The sequence below is a fragment of the Strix aluco genome, chromosome 1 (assembly GCF_031877795.1).
Source record: "Strix aluco isolate bStrAlu1 chromosome 1, bStrAlu1.hap1, whole genome shotgun sequence".
NCBI classification, from domain to species: domain Eukaryota; kingdom Metazoa; phylum Chordata; class Aves; order Strigiformes; family Strigidae; genus Strix; species Strix aluco.
Genome location: NC_133931.1, coordinates 9,858,948 through 9,881,411, shown reverse-complemented (window position 1 = coordinate 9,881,411; position 22,464 = coordinate 9,858,948). Strand labels below are relative to the sequence as shown.

The 22,464-nt window shown below is 40.0% G+C and overlaps 1 protein-coding gene across 2 annotated transcripts in view; it reads right to left on the bottom strand.

Annotated features, from left to right (window-relative positions):
* Positions 1 to 16,917: 16,917 nt before the first annotated feature.
* Positions 16,918 to 22,464, bottom strand: part of ADCY8 (adenylate cyclase 8) — a 139,042-nt gene continuing 133,495 nt past the window's right edge. For both annotated transcript variants that reach the window (XM_074840604.1, XM_074840700.1), the window contains 3 exons: positions 21,464 to 21,556; positions 19,009 to 19,123; positions 16,918 to 17,482 (listed from right to left, as the gene is read on the bottom strand). In XM_074840604.1, the coding sequence (XP_074696705.1) occupies positions 16,995 to 17,482; positions 19,009 to 19,123; positions 21,464 to 21,556 (696 nt within the window). In that variant the 3' untranslated portion in view covers positions 16,918 to 16,994. The remainder of the gene's footprint in view (positions 17,483 to 19,008; positions 19,124 to 21,463; positions 21,557 to 22,464) is intronic.

The following is a 22,464-nucleotide window of genomic DNA, read 5'->3' as shown; positions in this document are numbered from 1 at the left end:
AGCCGATGCTCTTTTCAGTGTGTTAATGAGAGACCATGTCTCATTGCAAAGCTGTACCTACAGAGCCCTGCAGTCCCACAGGCTTTTACAGCACTGTTTTACTGGGAAAACATAAGACCTTTAGGCCTCACAGGTTTATGTCATGTAGTCTGTGGATATTTTCCTTGACAGTGGAGCAAGCTGGAGGCAGCCTTGGCTGCAGCTCATCCAGAGATGATTACATTATCTGCTCTGGGCCACCCTGTATTGGATAATAACATTTGGTTACTCATAAATAAAGATCACGTGGCACCATTATTCAGAAATTAAAGATGTTAATAAACTAGTACTGTGAAAGGGAACCTACCACGGCTATGAAACATTCAGGTCAATTCTGATGATTTACTACCATAAAGTTATAGTGTATGTTCATGATGCCACTGGGAGAAAACAGCTTTAAATTGCCCATGACTTTTGTCATTCCTACAAGCTTGAGCAGTGCTTGTAGGATCTAACTTAAGACTCTTCTGGGTTTTTTGAGGATTTTCTGTTCTTTCCCTATTTTGGATAAGAAGACTGTCTGCTTGGAGAGTCATACAGTGTACTTTTTATTATCATAATCATATCTGTGCAAATAAAAAAGTATTTCTCTCATAATAAACAAAGACTCACATAATGTTCAGCATTCATCAGCTCAAGCAGTTCCATAAAAGGATAAACTCAAGAATGATCTTTCTTCAGCTTCCTTTTAGGGTTAAAGTTACATTACCCCTAAGAATAGATCTCTTTTCGGAAAATCTTGGATAACAATGTACTTGCAGAGGTGAACGTCATCTGTAATGTGCAAGTGCCACTGAGATCCTCAGAACTGGTGGGTTACAAACTTGCCTTGTGACCTGAGTTTCCAGAAAAATGTGTGGCTCTCAAATGCAATGAAGGTTTGTGAGATCACTCTTCAACATCACTGGGAACTTGTGAGCATTTAATGTCTTTATCACAGGGCTTTTCACTTCAGCATTTTCATATTTAATGGAATGCAAAATTTGGCTGTTAATCTTGTCTGACTCTTTGTCTTCAAAATATGGTATGGGACTAGTCTCTCAAGACCAGGATTGTCTTCATGGCTAATCCGAGAATTCTGTTAGAGCTGCATTAAATAAACCTTTACATATATTGTACTTTACATATGCATATATATACACACATATATGTATACATTTACATAATACCTGTGTATACAGTATATATGAGTATATACTGTATACATGCATATATGTATCTTCCCCCGCAGTTCATTGAATTGTTTCATGCTGTTTCCAGCTGATCTGAACAATGATGTTTTACGACATGGATATTTTACATTTGATCTGTTTTACCATACAGAGGCTGCCACTCAAAGAAAACCTCCTCTCATGAAGAAACTGTATGAAATAAAACAAGCTTCTTTCACAGAGATCTATCTCCAGTTTAGGTGAATTTAGGTCAGGATATATTTTGATGAATGAAGCCTTTTATTTTTGTTCTGAATGGACGTTTTGTCCGTTATCCCACAAGAGGGCAGCAAAGGAAAATGGTTGCCAAAACACAAGACAAAAACATTCAAGGACATTTAAGCATTTAAGTTTCCTACTGTGTTTAATAAGATACTGAAAATACCATTGTGTGGGAACTAGGAGAGCTTGTAGAAAGCCACCTGGTGAGAGAAATAGACATTTTTTTTTTTTTAAATGCTCTCCAAGCTTCCCAGTCTATTGAGAGCTTAATGTAGTTACTTGCTATTACCTTCAAATATGCTCCCTGGTCATGTGGTAACAGCACAGCAGCTAAGCAAGGTCTCCTGGGCTTCAGGATTCTCATCTCTAGTGCTAATTGCTCTATTCTCACAGAATTTAAGTGCTTTCCCCAAATCTCTCCCTCCCTTTCTAAACCACTCTTTGCCCGAGGAAGCACTGACAAAAATGGGGAGGGTTACACTTGAAGAACAACATGGTGACAACAAAACCATCTCACTTTTGGCTGTTTTATCCCAAGATCCCACTGAAGTAATAAAGGAATCCTGATTTGAGGGGGTTTGTTGTCCGACAGCCTTAGCTAGAGCTATTTGAGCAGGAGACAGGATGTTAGAGCTGGTTCGAGTTGTTTGGGGGAGTGTCTGTATGCCACAGTGGTTGTGCTGAATGCAAATAGAGATTTAGTCAAAGAAGTGGTGCTGTGCCGCATCTTGCATTTTCATTCATGCATTCTGCAATCCTGCAGGCAACCAAGGAACAGGAATGTTAATTACCTTTAAAATATACAGGAGATTTTTCCCCATTTTGAATGTTTCAGCTTCTAAATAAATGACAAACAGAAGGCAGAGAAAAAAAAATAGCATAGGAAAGTGAAGGCATCTTTCCAAAGGCTGTATTAGAGCTTGGATGCAGACCCAAATCTCAGTCATTCTGCAGCCTCGGGATGGTGGTGTTTTCTGCTACCACTGCTGCCATATTGTACCTAACAAAAAGTGTGCTCTGGGTGATACCAGAACACAAGTAAGAGGGACCACACAGGGACAGGATTGTTTATTCAAAGCAGGATCCTACTCCATGCTGGTTGCTTCCAATGAATGTGGTAGAATGAGATGTGAAATGAGGCAAACCACAAGTGTAACCAAAAGCATCACAATTTAGCTGAGAATGAGGACGCAGATAAACTATTGCTTTAATTGATACCTGAGAACTATTGGGTCTGAGTGTAAGACATGGGCATCCCTCCACCATGTGCCTGATATTGCCAGAAAAGAAACCTGAGCATCTGCCCCAGGGGAAGTACCAACATGCTCCAACCTGCTGCTCAGATGGAGAAGTGGACCATATCCCCGCTGCCATCTGTGGTAGATGCGGTCATATGGAGCCGATGTCTTAACTGGGACTGGGGTATTTTTGGCTGCCTGGAAGATTTCCCTAAAGAAGGCTGTATGTCTCTGTCCCCCCTTTTTTTTTTGCTGCAAACTGGCCTATTTCTGACTTCCTAATGAAACCATCCTCCTCAGACTCAAACTAGAAGTGATAAGCACTATGCCCTGTCTGCTGCTACTCATAGAGTGACATGGTCTAATATTCACTGCAGAGCATCACACTTTATGCACAGCTGTGAGCAGCAGACTGGGTCATTTTGGGGACCTGCTTGCAGCTGTGCAAAATTTTTCTCAGTACATCTGCCTGGCACCAGTGCACCATGTCTTTATGCGGTCTTTGTGTCATGCTTCTGCTATGACTTGCTGGGGTGGGGTGCATTGTCCTGTCCCTTCAGGGTTGCAAGAATTGAGCCTAAATCTATTCCAGGGCAGGAAAGGCCCTGGCAAGCCCTGATTAAGGCCAAAAGAAGAACATACATGGAATACAACCATGCACTCAGTGTAACTCTTTCAAGCCACAGAAAACAAAATCTTTTCCATGTTAGACTGAATGTCTGGAATAGCAAGTACCGCTCAGCTCTCCAGAGCTCTAGCAGATGGATGGACTGGGAGTGTTTTTTAAGCCAATGTGCATCTCTCCAAGCAAAATGCCACTCTCCATTATTCTGAGCTGGAAGAATAATGAAAGAATCAATCAAATCCTCTAACAGTGACAGAAAACAGACAAAAATCCATGTGAGTCTCTTTTGAGGCTCTAAGAGGATTAAACTCCTCAGGCAGGAACTCTTCTGTAAGGGTTTGTTTATGGGGAGAAATAAAAGTTTGACAGATGTGTGTGGTCAGTTCAACAAAGCAGCTTGTAAAACCCTTGTATACTATCTGAAGCGACGCAATCTGGTTCTTTAGGTCTCGGTTAGGATCAAGGATCTGAAATGCAATTTTGACTCTGATACGAAAAAGCCAAGAAGGATCAAACAAATCCCTCTGGTGCTTAGAGCTTTTCATTTCCTTCCCTATTCATCCCGTTTGTCTTCTTGTGTAGCAAACTCTTCAAGGCTGTGGCTATAGACACACTTTCAGAAGTAGCTAGTAAAGTGATTAATACAACCTGAGACCCACTCAGGGAGTCTTGTGTAGTCCCACCATGCTAGATCTGTGTGCAGTGATGAAGATGAGGGGTACCAAGGAAGCTTCCTTTCTTATTTAGCAGCGCCTTCTGGGGTGCCAGCACCCCACATGAGATTGTGCAAGAGCAATGCTGAATACTTCCCCTCATTCTCAGTGTGACTGAACGTGGACCTGCATCTGATAACATTTCCAGGGGCACTGAAGAGATAACTAATTCCTTTTACATGATATGGAGTGGAGAAAAGTGGGATTCCAATCTTGTCTAGAGACTCTATTACAAAGCAACAATAGTCTGGTGTAATATAAAACAATTGTAGAATGAATTAGCCAACAACTTGGACTGTGCATTTTGTTCATGGAAGATAATGTTTTGGAGAATATAATGAATAGGGTAGAGTTTTCAGGATTCTCTAGTACAATAACTCCAGTACAAAGAATTTTTAATATTAACCTTCCATTTTAATGTTAGAAAGCTCTGGGTTATGTATTACACAAGGTGAAACTACTAAGCAAATTTTATTTCTTCCAGGTGATTGAAATGACTTCCCAATGACTGATGCTATTCAAAGACTTGGGCTGCGTCTCAGGCTATGTTGATCAGAAACAACAGAGGTCCCAGAACTTCATGGGTTGCAATATGTCATGAAGGTTTTTTTAAACAAAACAGGCTTTACTTTGCAGTTGCCAGGGGCTATCATCAGGCATTCAGTCAATGACAACTGGTACCTTTGTGGGGAGCAACAATTTGTCTGTGCAGCTGGAGCATGGCTCTACTGACTACTGCAGCATCATGAGTTAGATATATAGAGATATAAAATTCAGGGCCTACTGAGGTCCAGCAGGGAGAATGCGGATATCCTGGGTGTTATTGCTCACTGTTACTTTCATTTAAGTCTTCATGACACATCTGACTACTGTATAGGACAAAGATACTAAAACAATCCCTGTCCCAGCCTTAAAGAAAACATGAAATGCTGCGGATTGCCAGGAAAAAATCAGGTTAGAAAAGTCCATCTGTTCTCCCTGTCCCCCTCCTTCTCATTTCAATTCCTGTCTCATTCAGAACATGATGATTCCACATCAAAACCACACATTTCCCAATAGATATGCCAAACCTCTCTAGGTTAGTTTGGGGCCTACAGATGACCTGAAAACCTCAGAAATTTTATGTGACCTTCTGGGAAGCTGATGTGATCTTTGAGCAAAGTCAGATGATTTCCATGCACTTTAAATTTGCACTCTAAACTTTTTGCGCAGCTATAAATACAGCAGCATTATATTTTTGGACATATCTGCCTTCCTTGTTCCAGGCAGAGGGTGTTGAGCATAAGAAGAGCATCTGATGCTTGTTTGTTAGAGGCCCACGTGAGTTAAGAGCTCCTTTTAAAAAATGATGCACTGTAAAGGACTGAAAGCAGCTGACCTTTCTGCACATTAGCATTCTGTTCTGGTAAAAGAGTGAGTGCTATTTAAGGGTGTCACAGGAAAGCAAGAAAGAGGGAAAGTTGTTCATAGCTACCTAAACAATGATTACACAGTAAATGGATCTCTCAGAAAATACTGGAAGGGTTTCTAATGCTAGTAGTTTTCCTCTGCAAGCAGCGTGACAGATTTTCAGATGAATTAGACTTCAGTAGTCAGCAGATGTGATTGTTTTTCAGAGCCATTTTTAAGACAACCCTACTGAAATTCTCTGATTTTTTTTTTTTCAAGATCCCTGCCTCCAAAAGGAGCTTGCATTGTCTTTTTTTTTCTTCCTCAGGCCCCCACGCCCCACCCCCACCATCTTAGGTGTTTTGGTTTTTATTTCATGGCAACTTGTTTCAGATATCCAGGTCTGAGCCTGTGTTTGCCCATGTGCATGTTCTGCACGCAATTTTTCATCCTTTCTATTTCTGTACCTGTAGCTCTTTTGTAGCTTCCATCATTTTGATCATGGGACCAGCTGTCTTACCAAAAGCAATGAAAGAATTTGCCCTGGACTCTAACAAGTGCTCAGGTAATGCCAAGTGTAGAAAATGTCATCTGCTAAATTCATTTTATAAGAATGTGCATATTAGTGTTTCAGCACCAAACTTGATGTGATGCAGCCAAGTGCTATAGCCAAGGTTAGGAAAGGTATCTGTCGTGATCTGATTGCTCTGGAAAAATAGCTCTTCCACTTTAACAGTCCCTAATGTGCTTTGGCAACCACAGTAATGAACATCACGTCTTGAGGGCTTGAATCCAGCAAGAGTACAAGATTCAACATAAAGAGTGCCAAGATTAGTGCCTTGAGTGGCCTTTCAATACTGATAGGATCATGATCATGAGGGAAAGTTGACAGCAAAGATCAGATTAGGAGGAAAATCCACAGGGGTGTCTGAGATGCCAGTAGCCATTTTATGCTGTTTGAGTTGGGAAGAAGGGTCTCAGTTGGACTGGATGGTGCTCCAGTAAAACTTTAGGATTACTCATTTCTATGGCTCTCCAATCCAGCTCTCTGTGACTGAGATTTGCATCAGCAGAGTAGAGGCCTGAGCTGATTCAGGATTCTTCAGAGACAGCTGGGAGGAGTTAGGTTTCCATGAATGGGCTCAAATTGTGCCAGGGAAGGTTTAGACTGGATATTAGGAAGCATTTCTTTACAGAACTGGTTGTTAGGTGTTGGAATGGGCTGCCCAGGGAGGTGGTGGAGTCCCCCTCCCTGGAGGTGTTTAAGAGTAGAGTCGACATAGTGCTTAAGGATATGGTGTAGTTGGAAACTGTCAGTGCTAGGTTAACGGTTGGACTAGATGATCTTCAAGGTCCTTTCCAACCTAGATGGTTCTTTGATTCTGTGAATGCTTGAATAAATGCAATGTATTTACCACTGTGGAAAGTATTTGCTGACCCCATGGCTGGGATAGAAATTGTAGGACTTGGTAGACTGACAGGGCCTAGGTCACAGGGTAAAAGCAACCAAGGTCAGAAATAAGTGTTAATTTTGTGTTGGGTCATAAAACTTATTTATTTAGATTATCCAGCCCTAGGTGCTTTCAGTGCAAGATAATAAACACCTGAGTCCATGGACATAACTTGAAGAAGAACTGTGCCCATGAGCAATGTCCACAGCTCTGTATACATTATCCCTGTATCTCCTTGTGGTGGCATTGTGAAGAGAGTACCTACACAAAAGCAGCTTCTGGCTGGCTCGTGATAAACAGTCTGGATTTATCCTGAGCAAGTCTACTCCCTGCTATGGGAGTCAAAATTAGTAACTTGGTCAGCTGTGTGTGCTTCATCTTTTTCATCTCTCAGGCCAATAGTTTCATCCTGCCTGCTGGTGCAAAAATATATTGCTGTGTCGTTTATACTTGTTTCAGGTTTTAAATGTTTTCTTCTTCTTTCAAACAGTAAAAAGTGAGCTTTTGCTGTAGAAATACAGTCTTATGTTTTCTACGTAAATGAATGTAATAAGACAGATTTATGATTCCTCCACAAGCTGTCACACCTTGAATATTTTCACCTATCAAAGACAGAGGAGACAGGAGAGGTTGTAAATAAAGTTGTCTCTGCCAAAATAACTTTTTGCACAGTTCAGGAACAACTGTAGAAGGGCACTACAGAGACAACTTACTCTAGTCTGCTGCAGCCTAAACCCCAAACCAGTTAGAAAGTCAGGTTATCGTTTTTCAGAATGTTTATTTGGACACAGCAAATACACCACTGACAAACCCCTGAGCTGTGCTTGCTGGCATATCCTGTGAGTTACAATGATTCCAGGACATATATAACAGGTGTCCAGCAAAATACTTTCTGGTTGTCTTGAAGAAACTGCTCCTCTGCCTCAAAAATACCATTCAAGCCTGTTAGATATGTTAGGAAAAGTCTAAACATCAGAATCTGTGGGATAAGCTGCATAAAGGCAACCAGCCGAAGGGAATCACGATGCATGGCAATTTAGATATCTATATGCTTGTATAATTACAAATTTTAACTTTTCAAACAGAGCCTAAGGGGTTTAGGAGCACTAAACTGTTCTCCCTCCATTTGGATGCTGTTGAAAATGTCTTCCCAAAATAACCCATGTGAAATCCTCATATCATGCCTCTAAGCAGGATGATATGACTTTAAGAAGTCTGCCCTGCCCTGAAACTATCCCTGGTATGAAATAGCTGGGTGTACTCAAAGAGCTTTTAAAAGGCTTGAAGTATGCTGGAAACTATACTTCTTTCTCCTGAGGCACCAGAAAAGAGAACAGTGTGACTGGTGTGTGCACTGCGGTGATACACTATTAATAATTCAAAGCAGCAGAGGCTTTTATTCTGCCTTGCCATTGTTACTTTCCAGTACAAATCTCTCGCCTCTATCATTTGGTAGGAACTGATAATCCAAGTAAGATATTAGGACTCAACTTTTTCTTGTCTTGGTAACAGAATTAGGTAATAGTGCAGTTCAAGAAGAGAAGGGGAAAAAAATCTTCTTGTCAGCCTTTGTGAGATGTTTGAGAAATGCATCATGAATTACAGGTTGCAAATAGGTAATCAGGTTATTTGGAAGATATTTTCTGAGCATTTAACATGGGTCTCTTTCTTGCCTCCACACAACTTCAGAGGAAACTTTTATTTCCATTCTTCTTTTACTGCATACTATGTTTTCTATTCAGCAGAGGCTTTTCTGGATGTGGAATTGATGATTGGACTGGATGATCTTCAAGGTCTTTTCCAACCTAGACAATTCTGTGATTCTGTGGAACAAAAGCCTACAGAAGCCTTGTCAGTCTGGGTATCTTACATATGTAATATCATCTGCTTATATAACAATGACAGGGAGACATGATAAAAAACTACTCTTGTAGTGAACTCTTCATTCATTTGACTCAAGGTCACATTTTTAGTTGTAAGGGAAAGTACAGACATGTTCAATGTAGCCAAGGTCACACAACTCAACTACCACAAAGATTTCTTGACATCTCACTAAATCCTCTGTGAACAAACTCCTGTTAAGAAACAGATGCTCTTCCCCAGTGGGTCTTACAGCCCTTCCTTAGAACAAATGCCACAGAGAGTTATTGCTCTGAGCACCAGGATAAGTAAGGAGAAACAGCAGAGTGAGAGGTGGTGGGGTGCGAGTCGTGGAATGTAATTGGGGGAGTAATTCAATTTCTTTCTTGATGCTTGACGACAGAGTTTTTTGCTAAAATCAATGAAGCAGTTATATAAGTCATAGGGAAGCTAAATAGCTTGGTAGAATGTCTGTCAGTGAGCTGAGACACTGGTTTTCAACACCTTTGGTGCCTTCCACAAAGGGAGACATGTAACAAATTATGTTTTTTCTGGGCTCTGAATTAATGGATGAAAAGGAAAAAGTTTGCCTTCCTCACCTTCAGTTAGTATTAGCAAGGGCTGTGAAACATTCCCAGGACTGAGGATTTTACCTTCTATTTTGGTTGTTTATCCCAGTGGTGAAGAGATAATACTAAATTCATGGATTTAGAAAAAAATATTATTGAAATTATTGTTGCTACTTCACAGATTGTAGAAAGCCTCATTGTTCCCTTATCAGTGGATTCAGGCACTTGTATTTGATTAAAGCACAATTTTCACAAAGATCTCTATAATGTTGTTTTGAACTCTTTGGAAGATAATAGATTCATTGTTTTTCATGGTGGTTTCTTCCAGTGGTTAATTATATTTGCTGACAAAACTACATGCTTTATTTCCAATTTGACCTTGTTTAACTCCCCATCATCATTTTTGTGGTGCTTTTCTTCACTAGCTTAAAGATGTCTCAAGAAACTACTATTTTTGGCTCATGAAAGTATACATATATTGGAATTAAATCAATTAACTACATCGAAGCTTTCATTTGCATAAGCCACACTGCTTGACTCAGTTCTGCCACTGACCTCCAGCAGAATTTTTATGAACACATATTTGTCATCTCTGACAGTCTTAAGGATCATGAAATCTTAAAATGATAGAATCATAGAATCATTTAGGTTGGAAAAGACACTTCCAAGCCCACCACTAAACCATGTCCCTAAGCTCCATGTCTACACATCTTTTAAATACCTCCAGAAATGGTGACTCAACTACTTCCCTGGGCAGCCTGTTCCAGTGTTTGACAACCATTTTGGTTAAGAGATTTTTCCTAATATCCAATCTAAACCGCCCCTGGCACAACTTCAGGCCATTTCGTCTCATTCTATCACCTGTTACATGGGAAAAGAGACCGACACCCACCTTGCTACAACCTCCTTTCAGTTAGTGATAGAGAGCGATCAGGTCTCCCCTGAGCCTCCTTTTCTTCAGATTAAACAACTCCTGTTTCCTCAACTGTTCCTCATAAGGCTCGTACTCTAGACCGTTCACCAGCTTCATTGTTGTTCTTTGGACACACTTCAGCACCTCAATGTCTCTTGTAGTGAGGGGCACAAAACTGAAGACAGTATTTGAGCTGTGGCCTCACCAGTGCCGAGTACAGGGGAAAATCACTTCCCTAGTCCTCCTGGCCATGGAGTAACCAAGACTGTTACAAAACTTGAACCAGAGATGAAGGAGCCTGACGTCTAAAATGGACTTACACAGAAGACATGTGCTAAAATCTGAAGTTATGACCTTGAGCAAAGGTGATAATGGCTGTTGTCTAGATATAATGCCTTCTACCACAATGGAGGAGCTCCGATTGGATACCAGTCTCTGCTCCAAAAACAGATTAAGGTTTTTGCTTTGTCGGCTTTTTTAATTTGTTTGTTTTATTTTTTGTTTGTTTTACTGGTAATTTGTTAACCATGGGAACATGGAGCAAAATCAACTTCTTCCCAACTGTGTTGATGCTAATGTGCAATAGTTTCTGACATCCACAAGTGTGGGGTTTTTTTTAAAAAAAAGGATAATAGAGTGGAACTGTAAGGATGCTTTTTGGACTCTTAATCAATGAATACAAATTTGGCTAAGTGTCTGAAGGTGGAAGTTCACACTGCAGCTGTTGCCATCAAATTTTTCTTTCTTGTATGTGATGCTTCACAAGAAAGAATACAAAGGCATGGGTTGCTATGCCTAGCCAAGACTGGCTAACGTCAATATGCTTTGCATGGGAATACAGATTAAATGCAGAGGCAGAAACAAATAGGAACATAAAACCTGCAAAAATATCTTCTAGGGGCAATTGATGATACTAGTGCTCTCTGTGTTCACCATGAGTTTAAAGCTGAAAATAAAATCTTGACTTGTGTCTGTAAAGCTCAAAATAGCTTGGAACTTGTTTCATGGAGAATTTTTCTTTTTTTACATCATTCATGAAGGCCCTTCTGCTCTAGTCCTCTAGCTCTAGAAGTGATGAGAGCATTAAGATGGGGTGAATTGGTGGCTGAGGTCTTCTTGCAAACATGCTGTATATGAACTTTTCAGTTTGTAGAGCTAAGGGTGGAATACGTCTGAGGGAATATGGTGGAGAACCCTAAGTTGCAATGGACATGTCATCAACATTGTCTGAGAGGGTAAGAGGAAAGCATGTTGTTTTTTAAGTCATTTTTTAAGTATTGGACATAGGTGTGGTTTTTTTGTCTGAGTAAATTCCAAATAGATAAATAAAATGGAAACTATGAAAACCCAGATTTCTCTTTGTTCTGTGGGAAGCAATAAAAAAACCCCCAACAAACAAACCCCAAAATAAAGCCAGCAACAGAAAAGGATTTGTTGGACATGGTTCCATTTATACTTGCCTGCTAACACCAATACAGTGGTTTCTGAGATGTAATGGGTCCTGCCACGTTAAATACCAGGAAGGGGGGAATTTAATGGGATGGCAAGTGACTGCATGCTGCAGTGACCTCATTGCCTTGTGAGCAGGTCTGGGCCAGACAAGCTGCTGAGTGGCCATTATAACAACTTGCAGGTAACTAGGCTGTTAATGAAGAATGAGCTGTAAAGGTGCCAGTTTGACTTACCTTGTGGGATAGGTCCTGATAGGGTCTTCTTCCCACCCTCATTCAGATGGGAAAAATGTTGGGCTACAGCTCCCACCCTGCCCAAGCCGCTGGTCTTGCTTTTCTCAGGAGTAGGGCTATGGGGAAAGAGCTGGTGTCACTGTGAGCCTTGGTCTCACCCACAGAAAGTGTGCTGACCCCAGAGATGGGAATGTGACTCCTGACTCCTGGATGGAGCTTTAAAGCATTGATCTGGGCACATCCAGAGGAGGTAATCACTCATCTGAAGTAAAATTACTTGGTGATTTATAGAAACTTAGAAAACTGACAGCCTGTCACAATAGTCTCTGTGAGGAAAGATAAATAAGAAGAGGCTGTTCTATTTTTATTATTTTAAGTAACTGATGAGTTAATTAAAATGATAATTACTATCCAGTTGCTGTGAAAATATCCCTTGGTGTATCCCATGTCACTGCTGCTGGGAATGGGTTTTGCAATCAGAAGTCATTTCATACATATGTCATTTTTTTTAGAACCTTAGATTTTCAGCAAACCAGCAGAGATTTCTTCTTTTTCTCCATGTGACAACAGTGGTGCTGTTTTGGTTTGGTTTGGTTTGTTTTTTTTAAATACTGCATATCTGAAGGAGGCTGTGATTTCAAGACCCTTAAAAGGTACATGCACTATGAAACAGTTAGATCTTCAGCAGATCAATATTAACATATTTATCAGCCAGAAAAAAAACCACCCTGGGCTGAGGGAGATCTGTGTCAGGAGAAGTAGCATGAGTAGCATTTTACAGGAGGTGCTGTCTAACCAGCCCTGCACACTGCTGTCATTTTCACATGAAAGAGCTGAATGAATCAGTTTCTGGATGGCTCTAACGCTGACAGCCATCACCTAAAAAAGAGCTTAGTGGAAAATGGACAGAAAAAAAGATTTTTTTTTAAAAAAATTGGGCCTTATCTACTAAAGTTATGTAAACCAAGGAAATATTTTGTTCTACTATGAGAGTTAATGAGAGCATTCCTTAAATACTAACTGAACTGCAGTAAGTTTCAAGTGCCTAGAGATATGCATATTTAATTTTTACCCCTTCCCTTCCATCTGCCAACTGCTCCACTGTCATATTTTTTCTCCTCCTCCAGCAAAGCCCAGAGCTGGGGAAACCACAAACACTTAATTGTGTCACTGCTGTTGAGCAACAGAAAAAGATTGATGGGGAGGTTAATAAGTTGACTGTGCAATTATAACGTTTACCATGTACCACCAATGACGGTTAATGTGGTTATTTCCTCCTGCTTCTGATCATTTCACTGTGTGTTCATCAAGTCAGCTCTGGAACCAGGCTCTCTGCTCCCTGTGTTGCAGCCTGACAGTGTGCAGTGACAGGACATGTGGCTATTGGCCCCCTTTGCTGTGCTGTGTATTTGTATAAACTCCTTGACTCCCATTACACTTAGGAAAGGCAGCTGAAGTTCTTCTAATGAGAAAAGGATTAGATGAGATTATTTTTTTTTTTTTTTGCTGTGCTTTTCAAAATGTGCAAACGACTGTGAAGTAATCAGGAATGAATTAAAGCTGAGGACATGAGTGATATTTTTCCCCTGTGTGCAAGGACTATTTTTTGAACTGCTTTTTTTCTCAGCACACACTTCTAAATGATATCACACCTATCATGTTGTTCTCAGTAAACTCCCTTGAGTTCTGATTCTTAATGTGAGCTAAGAGTAGATACCTTGACAGGTATCAGTACTTAACTGTGACTTTCTGGATAGATATTACTAAAATTGGTGAATGGCATAAATTAATCAACACTTTTCACCGTCCTGCAAAGAGATGCCACAGATATAATCTTCACTAGAAAATAGGAATGACGGTTGCAAACATGCCAGTGGAGCATTACAGGGTAATGATTTTGGTACAGAAGTACTGTCCAGATAGTCAATATTCCATCTGCTTTAATGATTGAGTCCTTCAAAGCTGACATAAACTGCCCTTGATTTAGTTGATTGTATGTTGCTTTTCAGAGAAGAAAGCTGTGGATTTTAGCCTGTTTGTTTAGAAAACATTTAAGTCAGCAGAGCTTATGGCATGGAACTTGTTTGAGGGACTGAGGTACAAATTTCTGAGCAAGCAGCTGGCTGCTGTTTGTTTCTGTAGTGCACATTTGTAGAAATAAATAAGGTGATATCAAAGAGTATAGTGAGTTTCTGCCAAGGTTTTCTCCTCTTAATGGGGAAAATCTAGGAAATGTCTCAATATTGGGTGGCTGGTTTGGTCAAAGAATTACAGTATCAAGGCAATTTACCTTTATTAACCCAGCCATGCATGTTTCAAAGGATATTAACCAGGTGTTTTGACTTTATAGGTCCTTCTTGTTTGAGGAATTCTATCCTGTATGAACAAGAAACCCTGAAGATAGAGTTGTGACTGAAAGTTGAATACTGTAATGGTACCATAAAGTCATGGAGTAAAACCAGAAAACTGAGAACGTAAATAATAGCTGCTGCTCCACTGAAAACAGATGCTACAATGAGAAATAACATTGCTGAACCTTTAAGGTCATCACAGTTGGAAAAGGAACAAGCATTGTAATTGCTGGGGTGACAAATAGCCATTTAGTGTAGACAAATAGTCCCAAGTAGGGATTTACCTGCAGCAGTAACAGGTGAAATTCCTCACTAAAGAATTATTCATGGTAATAAGCTGATTTAGCAAACTCTTTATCTGGTCAACACAGACTCAGGCTTCATTAGCAGACAATTTTGCTTGGGAACATAGTTATGCTAATGGAGATTTTGAGAGGGATAACACAGGAAGCCATCCATGTCTACAATAAGAAGCAGGAGATTTGGGCCCATGTTAAGGAGCAGTGAAGTTGCCCTCACAGCTCCAGTGTTCAATCCTGTTACCTAGTTAATACCTTCCACTCACTGTTACTCATTATTACAGAGGTTGGCAGCAGTGGTGAGAACTAGAAAACCTGTTCAGCTGGGATATTAGCAAGAATTAAATGTTTAGAGAACCAGGAGAAGCGAACCCATCCAGAACAGAAATAAGCTGGGAAGGAGAGGACAGCTGTTAATGAGCTGTTTAAACCAAAACTCCCTTCTATAGTGCCTCAAATACCATTGTAAATGTGAAATTAATTTAACTGCTTCAGATGTTAGCCCTTGCTTGTCTTCATCTCCTACAGTATTAGCACTGGCCTGGGTGCGCTGAGGGACTCAGTTTTCCCTGTGTGACATGAAAAATTCTATTTGTGGGGTTTCAAAGGAGTAATCAATTTGGAATGAGAACTCAGTTACTGGCAGCAGTCATCACTGGGTGTAACATTTCAGGCTGCTCTTTGCTCTCTGTGCTCAGACCCATCATTCAGTGATACAATTTTCTGTGGAATTTATATGATCATTTTTATTATTTTCTATTTCTGAAGACAACACTCAGCTGTTTAAATTTTGCCCCACAAAGCCATTCATCAGGTTATTTTACAATGAAAACCATTATTTTTATCTTACTACAATTAAACACTTTCATGTTTTGGTGCCTCTTTTGTTAGTAAACAATAGTGTCTTATAGGAATCAAGTTTTCCTTGCCATATTGGCCATCTTTTAAAAATGTGTCTGATTCAGTGCTAGTGCTCCCAAGAGACCCTGGTTTTCATTAAGGCCTGGGTTACAACCTGTAAAAGCAAGGTCTGTATTTACATATGTATTGGTTGTATGGGGTCTCATCTGGGGATTGATGTGTGATTACAGGTTCTGCTGCTTCCATCTGTGATTCACTTTGAAGATAATATTTACTGTGATAAACCCAGCTCCTCTGAGCATACAGACTTGATGAAAGGTTCATTTGTGCACTTTACAGCTCAGTATGAACCATGGCACTGATGCTTATAGGAACCTTTGCTATATATTTACTGCTTCCAGGGTGAAGTTGATTAGCCATCCCCCCAAAAGTTATTGTCCTTTCAATGCAAGTCTTGTAACACCTAGGTGTGCCATTGTAGCATCCCAGCAGGACTGTCACTGTGCTGGCACACAAATAATTTGGGGTATCCTCAGTCTTGGCCCCTCCTCCTCTTGAGGCAACTGAGCAGGAGTTTAGCAGTGAGCTTTATCTCCTACTGTACTTCAGCATGTACTCATTTTACAGCCTCAGACAACCCTTGGTTAGGTGAGATCTCAAACTGGTGGTGGGTTTAAGAGCTAAGCTCTGGCAAGTGACTCCAGAGAATTTTATTAGTTCCTTGACTGGACAAGAGATGCAGCTGTAGGCTCCAGACATGCCATTCAAGGTGTAATTCTGTTATCTATTCATATGTGTCTTGTGCTGGTCAAGATACCCTAGTGCCTTTGAGCCCTCCGAATGGAACTGACAGATATGATATAGTGCCTACGGGAGAGCCTTGGCCTCCTGGATTGGATGCAAGAAGTCAGGTGGATACCAACATCCAATTTATCTATCTACAGTGCTGTCACTCTCTTGTGAGGAGCACACCTTAAGCTATTTTAAGAGCCCACAACCAGTGAACTCAATTAAATCAGTTTAGGGCAAGATCCATCTCTTCTATCTCCCAGATCCTCACATCTGGGCAGATAGCACACCTTAAAATCCTATGGCTGTATTGACTAGCTTTTCCCCGGCTGTTATGGAGACCAGGCAACTATCTTAGGTGTGTATAACTCTACCTGAAGGTAACTAAAGGTGTGAAGAACCTAGTCAACCTCCTTATACCTTTTCTTTCACCTGAAAAGTGTGGACAGTATTCCCTTCTTTCCCCATCATTAGCTCCCTACACTATTTATGTTCTAAATCCCTCCAGTCAGAGGTTTATTCTTGTCCCTTTCTGCAGGTAGCTGGCACAGCAGAGTGTTGGCCTACAGCTACTACATCTGAACATTCAGAGGTTAATCACAGGTCGGAGGGAGAGATGCTGGCACTTTTTGTTAAAATGTAGGAATCTGAATCTTATCAAAATACCACACTAGAAAATAATCACACTTCTTCTAAAAAAAATTAAACCCTTTTTATTTGTATATTTATTTTTATATATAAAAGAAATACAAAAAAAAAGAACACAAACAAAATGCTGATTATGGCAATTCAGTTTTGTCAGCCCCCTCTGCCTGGGCTGCTGCCTCAGATCCACCAGGAGTGAGCAAAGTCCTCCGGTTATAATGTCCTTTTATGATTCCAGAGTTATTGTTCTCATTAAGGATTTGCTTCTGTTTTTGCCTGTTAAGAGACTGTACAAGTCCTAATACAACAGCTGCTAATGAGTACTGTCCAGTCAGTTTTCTTGGTTGTAAGATTAAAGGATTTGGTTGAACTCTTCCTAGAAGAAAGTATGTTTTGATTTTTCCTTCCTGTTCACTGATACCTTTGACATAAATCTCTCCCCGGTAGTCGAAGGCAAATCCCCGGTCCTTCAGGATCAGATACGTTTCTTCAGGCACTTGAATTCTGTCACTAACACCTGTGCTGTCCATTCGACTTGCTAAATTAACCGTTTTGCCCCAGATATCATATTGGGGTTTCTTAGCACCAATAACTCCCGCTACGACAGACCCATGGCTAATCCCTATTAAAAAAAAAAAAAAAAAAAATTTGAGAAGAGATATCCAGTTAGAAAAGAATGGCTGAAACCATATTTGCACTTAAGATCAAGATGAAGCCTTGTTCAGATACATTTATCTCTAAGCTTAAGGAAAAGGTATATATACAAAGAAAGTGAGAAAAAAAAAAAAAAAAAAACAAAACAGAAAAACTAGAAAACATGGAAAGTGATATCCACAGAGTTATTTTACAGGATGTCCATCTCAGTGGAACCACAGTACTTACGTATCATCTGTATTCTGCACATTATTGCCAAAGCTCCTGCAAACTGATTCTTATGTAGTAGGAAAGATCTCTCTGGAAGGATCTTTCTGGGTCTACACTTGTTGAAGGCAACCTTGTTAGCGCTATACAGTCAAGAAATTACATTCTTACATTCCATCAAGTGAAAATATTAAAGTATTCTACAAAGTTATTGAAAGACTGTATCTTGTAAGATTGTTGCATAAATTCAAGACAAGCAATAATATAGAAGAGACTATTTTTTTTCTACAGCAGTGATTTAAGAATACATTTAGTGGTAGTGAAAGGCACATCTTTGGGAAAAGGATCTTAGTTTTTTACATTTTTTTAAAAGAATATTTCTTAAAATTGGTGATAGAAATTATTTCCAAATACTGTTGCACTCATGCTCTATGAAATCTTTGTAAGTGATCCACACTTACTAAGAGTGGATGCATGTTCCCTGAGAAATCTTGGGTACTGAGAGTTTTCTGTTTAAAACTGTTAGGAAGTGCAGATCACAGATAGAGATGCTTCAACCCTCCATGCTGTGACTGATTAATATATTTCAGCTTGTTAATGGCAGAGTTGTCTGTAAAGGACATGTTTCTTCCAGGTAGTTTTTGGTTTTGCCCAGTGATCCAGTCAACATGAGAAGCCATCAGAATTACTTCTGCTATGTGCCATATATTCAGGCCATCTTTTCATGTCCCATCCTACTAGCCACCCAGAATATCCTTCCAGGATAATAGGCTCCCCATCACAGCAATTCAGAGCTGCTGCCACTGGTCAGGTCAGAACTGGAATTCAATTTTTGTGCAAAACCAAAGTACTACCTACACACAGGGTTTAAGATAAGCTACTATTATGTCTTTACTGAAGAACAATCTAAGACAGGAAGATTAACTGCAGATTGTGTAAACCAGTTTCAAGCTTGGGGTTAGGTCTTGGCTCTCCAGTTCACTTCTTGTGTTATATCCATTGGCTCTTAGCCAGACTTGCTAAATACGGTAGCTTAATTATGCTACCCATCCACTGTTCACCAAAACTTAGAACTCCTGCAGTCCCCAAATCATGGCCCATATTCTATAAATGAAGTATTTCTTATTTCTAACTTTGCCTGGAATAAAGTCAATTTGAAAACAGAGGATACAGTATTGGAGTCTCTTAAATTGTACATGTCCTTTCAATGTTTCTGGGGTGCACTTACAGAGTTGGATCCTTGCAGACAAAACCCCATTTTAGCTCTTGTGTTTGAACTATGCTTACCAATACGGAGTTCAAAGTTGTTAAACGAATGCTTGTTGATCTCCTGTATGCTTTCATTCAGAGCTATGGAGAAGTCAGCCAGAGCACACAAATGCCCCCATTTGTCTTCACATTGCTGAGGAGTAAGTTATAAACCAATATGTTAGAAAAGTTTTTCATTTACCCAGCTCCCACCCATCCTTACCAAGTTCCCAATATCTGAATTTGGAGATTGTAAGAATAGTCTCAACATGCTAGATCCAAGAGTGGTAGGGTATTATTAATGGTAATGCTTCCCATTTATATTACACCACCTGTATACCTGGATAAAGAGAAGCTTAGTGTGAAGTACCAAAGAAAGTAATTTCCTGTCAGTAATCTGACAGGCAATGATGGGAATTAATAAGGCATGTGAAATCTCTCTAAAGCTGAGAAAGAAAGTACAGACAGGATTGAGATAGCTCAGGTGCAAGGGACAAAAACTAGTGAGAACCAGGGACGACCCATGTAGGCAAGAAGCAGAGAGAAAGAAGTGAAAGATATAATTCTCCTTTGCTGAAATTATCACCCAGGAAAAACACCAATTCTGGTGCTCTCAGGGATGGAATAGTGGCCAGAACAACAGGGTAAGCCAAGCAACCTGGGACAGGTTAACTGGGAGGGAAAAGGTTGTTCTGTATCTCATTAATCACCACAGCTTAGAGCAGTCAAGTCACTCCCTGCTCCTTCTCCTCCTTTTCTGTTCCTGCAGGGCAGTCAATATACAGATGGGGACCAGGAGTAAGTTTTAGTCTTCCCAGAACACCAAGAGAGCACATGATGGACAGAGACTCTCAAGGGCAGATAGGGAACTCCTTAATTGTTTCTTTGAGTAGGCAGTGGAGTAAGGAACAGCCGTGGTTTTGGCCTGATTGTTGTATGATGTCATCTCATCTACTCTGAAGCCAGGTAATTCTTTCATCAAACAAATTTTCAGTTCATAGAAGTGAAGCATTGCAAGCCACTCCCTGTCTCCCAGGTCATGCTGTCCAGTCCTTTGCAATTTTCATTATTCTCAGTGTTTAATACTGAACATAAGCATCTCCCTGGCATCACCCTGTTTACACCATGCTCGGTCCTTGTTCTCAGACTCATTCAGTTCACAGCATGCCAACCTCTGTCAGCAGCCCTCACCTCCTAGATGCTGACAAGGTGATAGACATGTATGTATGAAGATAAATATATTTAGAACATACATAAAAATTCCATTAGGCTATTACAGCTCAAGAAAAAGGATGAGTTAATCAGTCTTGGAAATGCAGTAAAGATTTTCTTGCTTTGAATTTTTACCCACATCAAGAGACAAAAGATGTGGTTAGGAGCTGTGTAGCTATAACCAGATACCTCCCTGATGCTCAGTCCTTCTTTGCTCATCTCTGCACAGAAACATTTTGAGTTAGTACAAACAAAAATCTCATGCATGTCTAGTTTTGTGGGTTTCTAGCTGACAGCATCAGTTGTTACTCTGTAGGTGGGACATGCTCAGCTAGTTACACTCCACATGTTTTATAATGTATTCTAAACAAACAATGGAAATTTTCTAGTTTAGAAAGCTCACGCTAACCTGACTTCTGCTTTTCTGGCAGATGAAATCAATGTGAGCAGATCTGATTCTCACTCTATGATTGATCTGGGGCAGCACACCTTTTTTTGTGATCCTCTTACTTGGGGAGAGGCACCAACTGTCAAGCAAGATAGATTTCAGCAACAGCTGACTTCCCAATGGATGTATTTTAGAGCCTCGTCTTATTCCTTTGGAGACCTTGTTTCCAGGCATATTCTTGGGGGTAATTATGAATGGATTTCTCTCATCTGACTTATCTGAGGTTTATGGCTGTGACTGTGCATATGTCCTCTGTGGCTGATTTTTCCCTCAGCTTGGTTTACACCTCTGCAAGTGAGAGCAGTGTGCAGGCTTTTGGCTTTGTGATGTTCTTCAGTTGAACTGATGAATCTGCTTTCTTTTTGATGTATAGTTTATGATGCTGTTTGTAGATGTACAGCTATATCATCACAAAAATGTATAAATTCAACCTTACACTTGCATAAGTATGCTGTCAGTTAATAGATCCTCTCTCCATAGATTATTGGAGGCTGTCAGCCAGATACCAGTCTGAGTTACAGTGGTAACTTTACAGTATGTCCAAAGATATAGATAGGCCTGCTCTAGATTCACATCAGTGTGATTGAAAGGAGATTTTTTTTCTCTCCTATAAACCTAAATTTGAGGAAAGAATTCATATGGTTCTTGTTCTGAGCACAAGATGTCATTTCAATTCATCAAGAAGTGCAACTGTTGTCTGCCAGAAGTTCCAAATGTCTATTTTCTTTTAGCAAACACAGCTCTGTGTACATCATAAATATAACACTAATATTCTCTAATATGAATGGTCGGACACACCAAAAGCTTGGCTTCTTAAAGAAAACTATATCTTACCTGTTTTTCAGGTGATAATCCTGACACGGCCATGTATGTGCTGCCAATCGTTTTAATTTTTTCAATATCTTGAAATCTCTCTTCACCTAGTAACTAATACATATGTAAAAACCCACTGTTACTTCTGTAATTCTTAATGCAAAATTCTTCTACAGATATCAGAATGAATCATTGCACTCATGGTATCTTCCATCTGGTCACAGCACACAGTTTATTCTGGGTTCTGGGCACACTGAGCTGGGAGTCTTTGCAACATCATCTACTCATAGTGCATTCAAACTAAATTCTGCTGTGCTCTGTAAAGCTGGCTGGTAAATCACATAATGGATAATATAAGACATGCATATTCCAGCCTAACTTAAGTACAGATGAGTCCTGTGTTTCCTGAGGTATAATCACTGAAAATTAGTGAAGACAAACTCTCTGTGTATGTATGTGTGAATATAAGAAGACTTAATCACTTAAAAGTGTTCTTAAATCTCTTTTGGAGGAACTCAGTTTGCAAATTAAGTGCTGCTACAGCAACAATTCAGGTGATGAGACCAGTGTTAAAGGGAATTCAGTCCACTTACTTAAAATAACCATTTTAACCATCTTACACAGTCAATGGATGGGGGTAGATGCCTCCAAAGAACTTGTATGAGAGATCAAGTCCTCCTATATCCCACCCATGCTTCCCTCTACTTACTATCAGACCTAACACTGGTCTGTTCATTGAGTCATTCAGCCAGCATTTTTGTTACATATTTTCCCCTTCTACAAAAAATACAGGGAACCAATGGGAAGTGGTAAACACCTGTATCTATTTGGGATAGCTATAGGTGCTAAGTAGGCATAAAGAACTTGTCAGATTGAGAATCTGCAAGAGCAAGAATAAATTTAGTCTAGTGACTAAAGCACTGAGTGGAGGGGGAGTGACAGTTTGGTCCCTATTCCGAGTTTATATTCACAGTTTAACTTAGGACTTTCCATGAAATGGAAGCCAGAGCCTTACTTTCCTT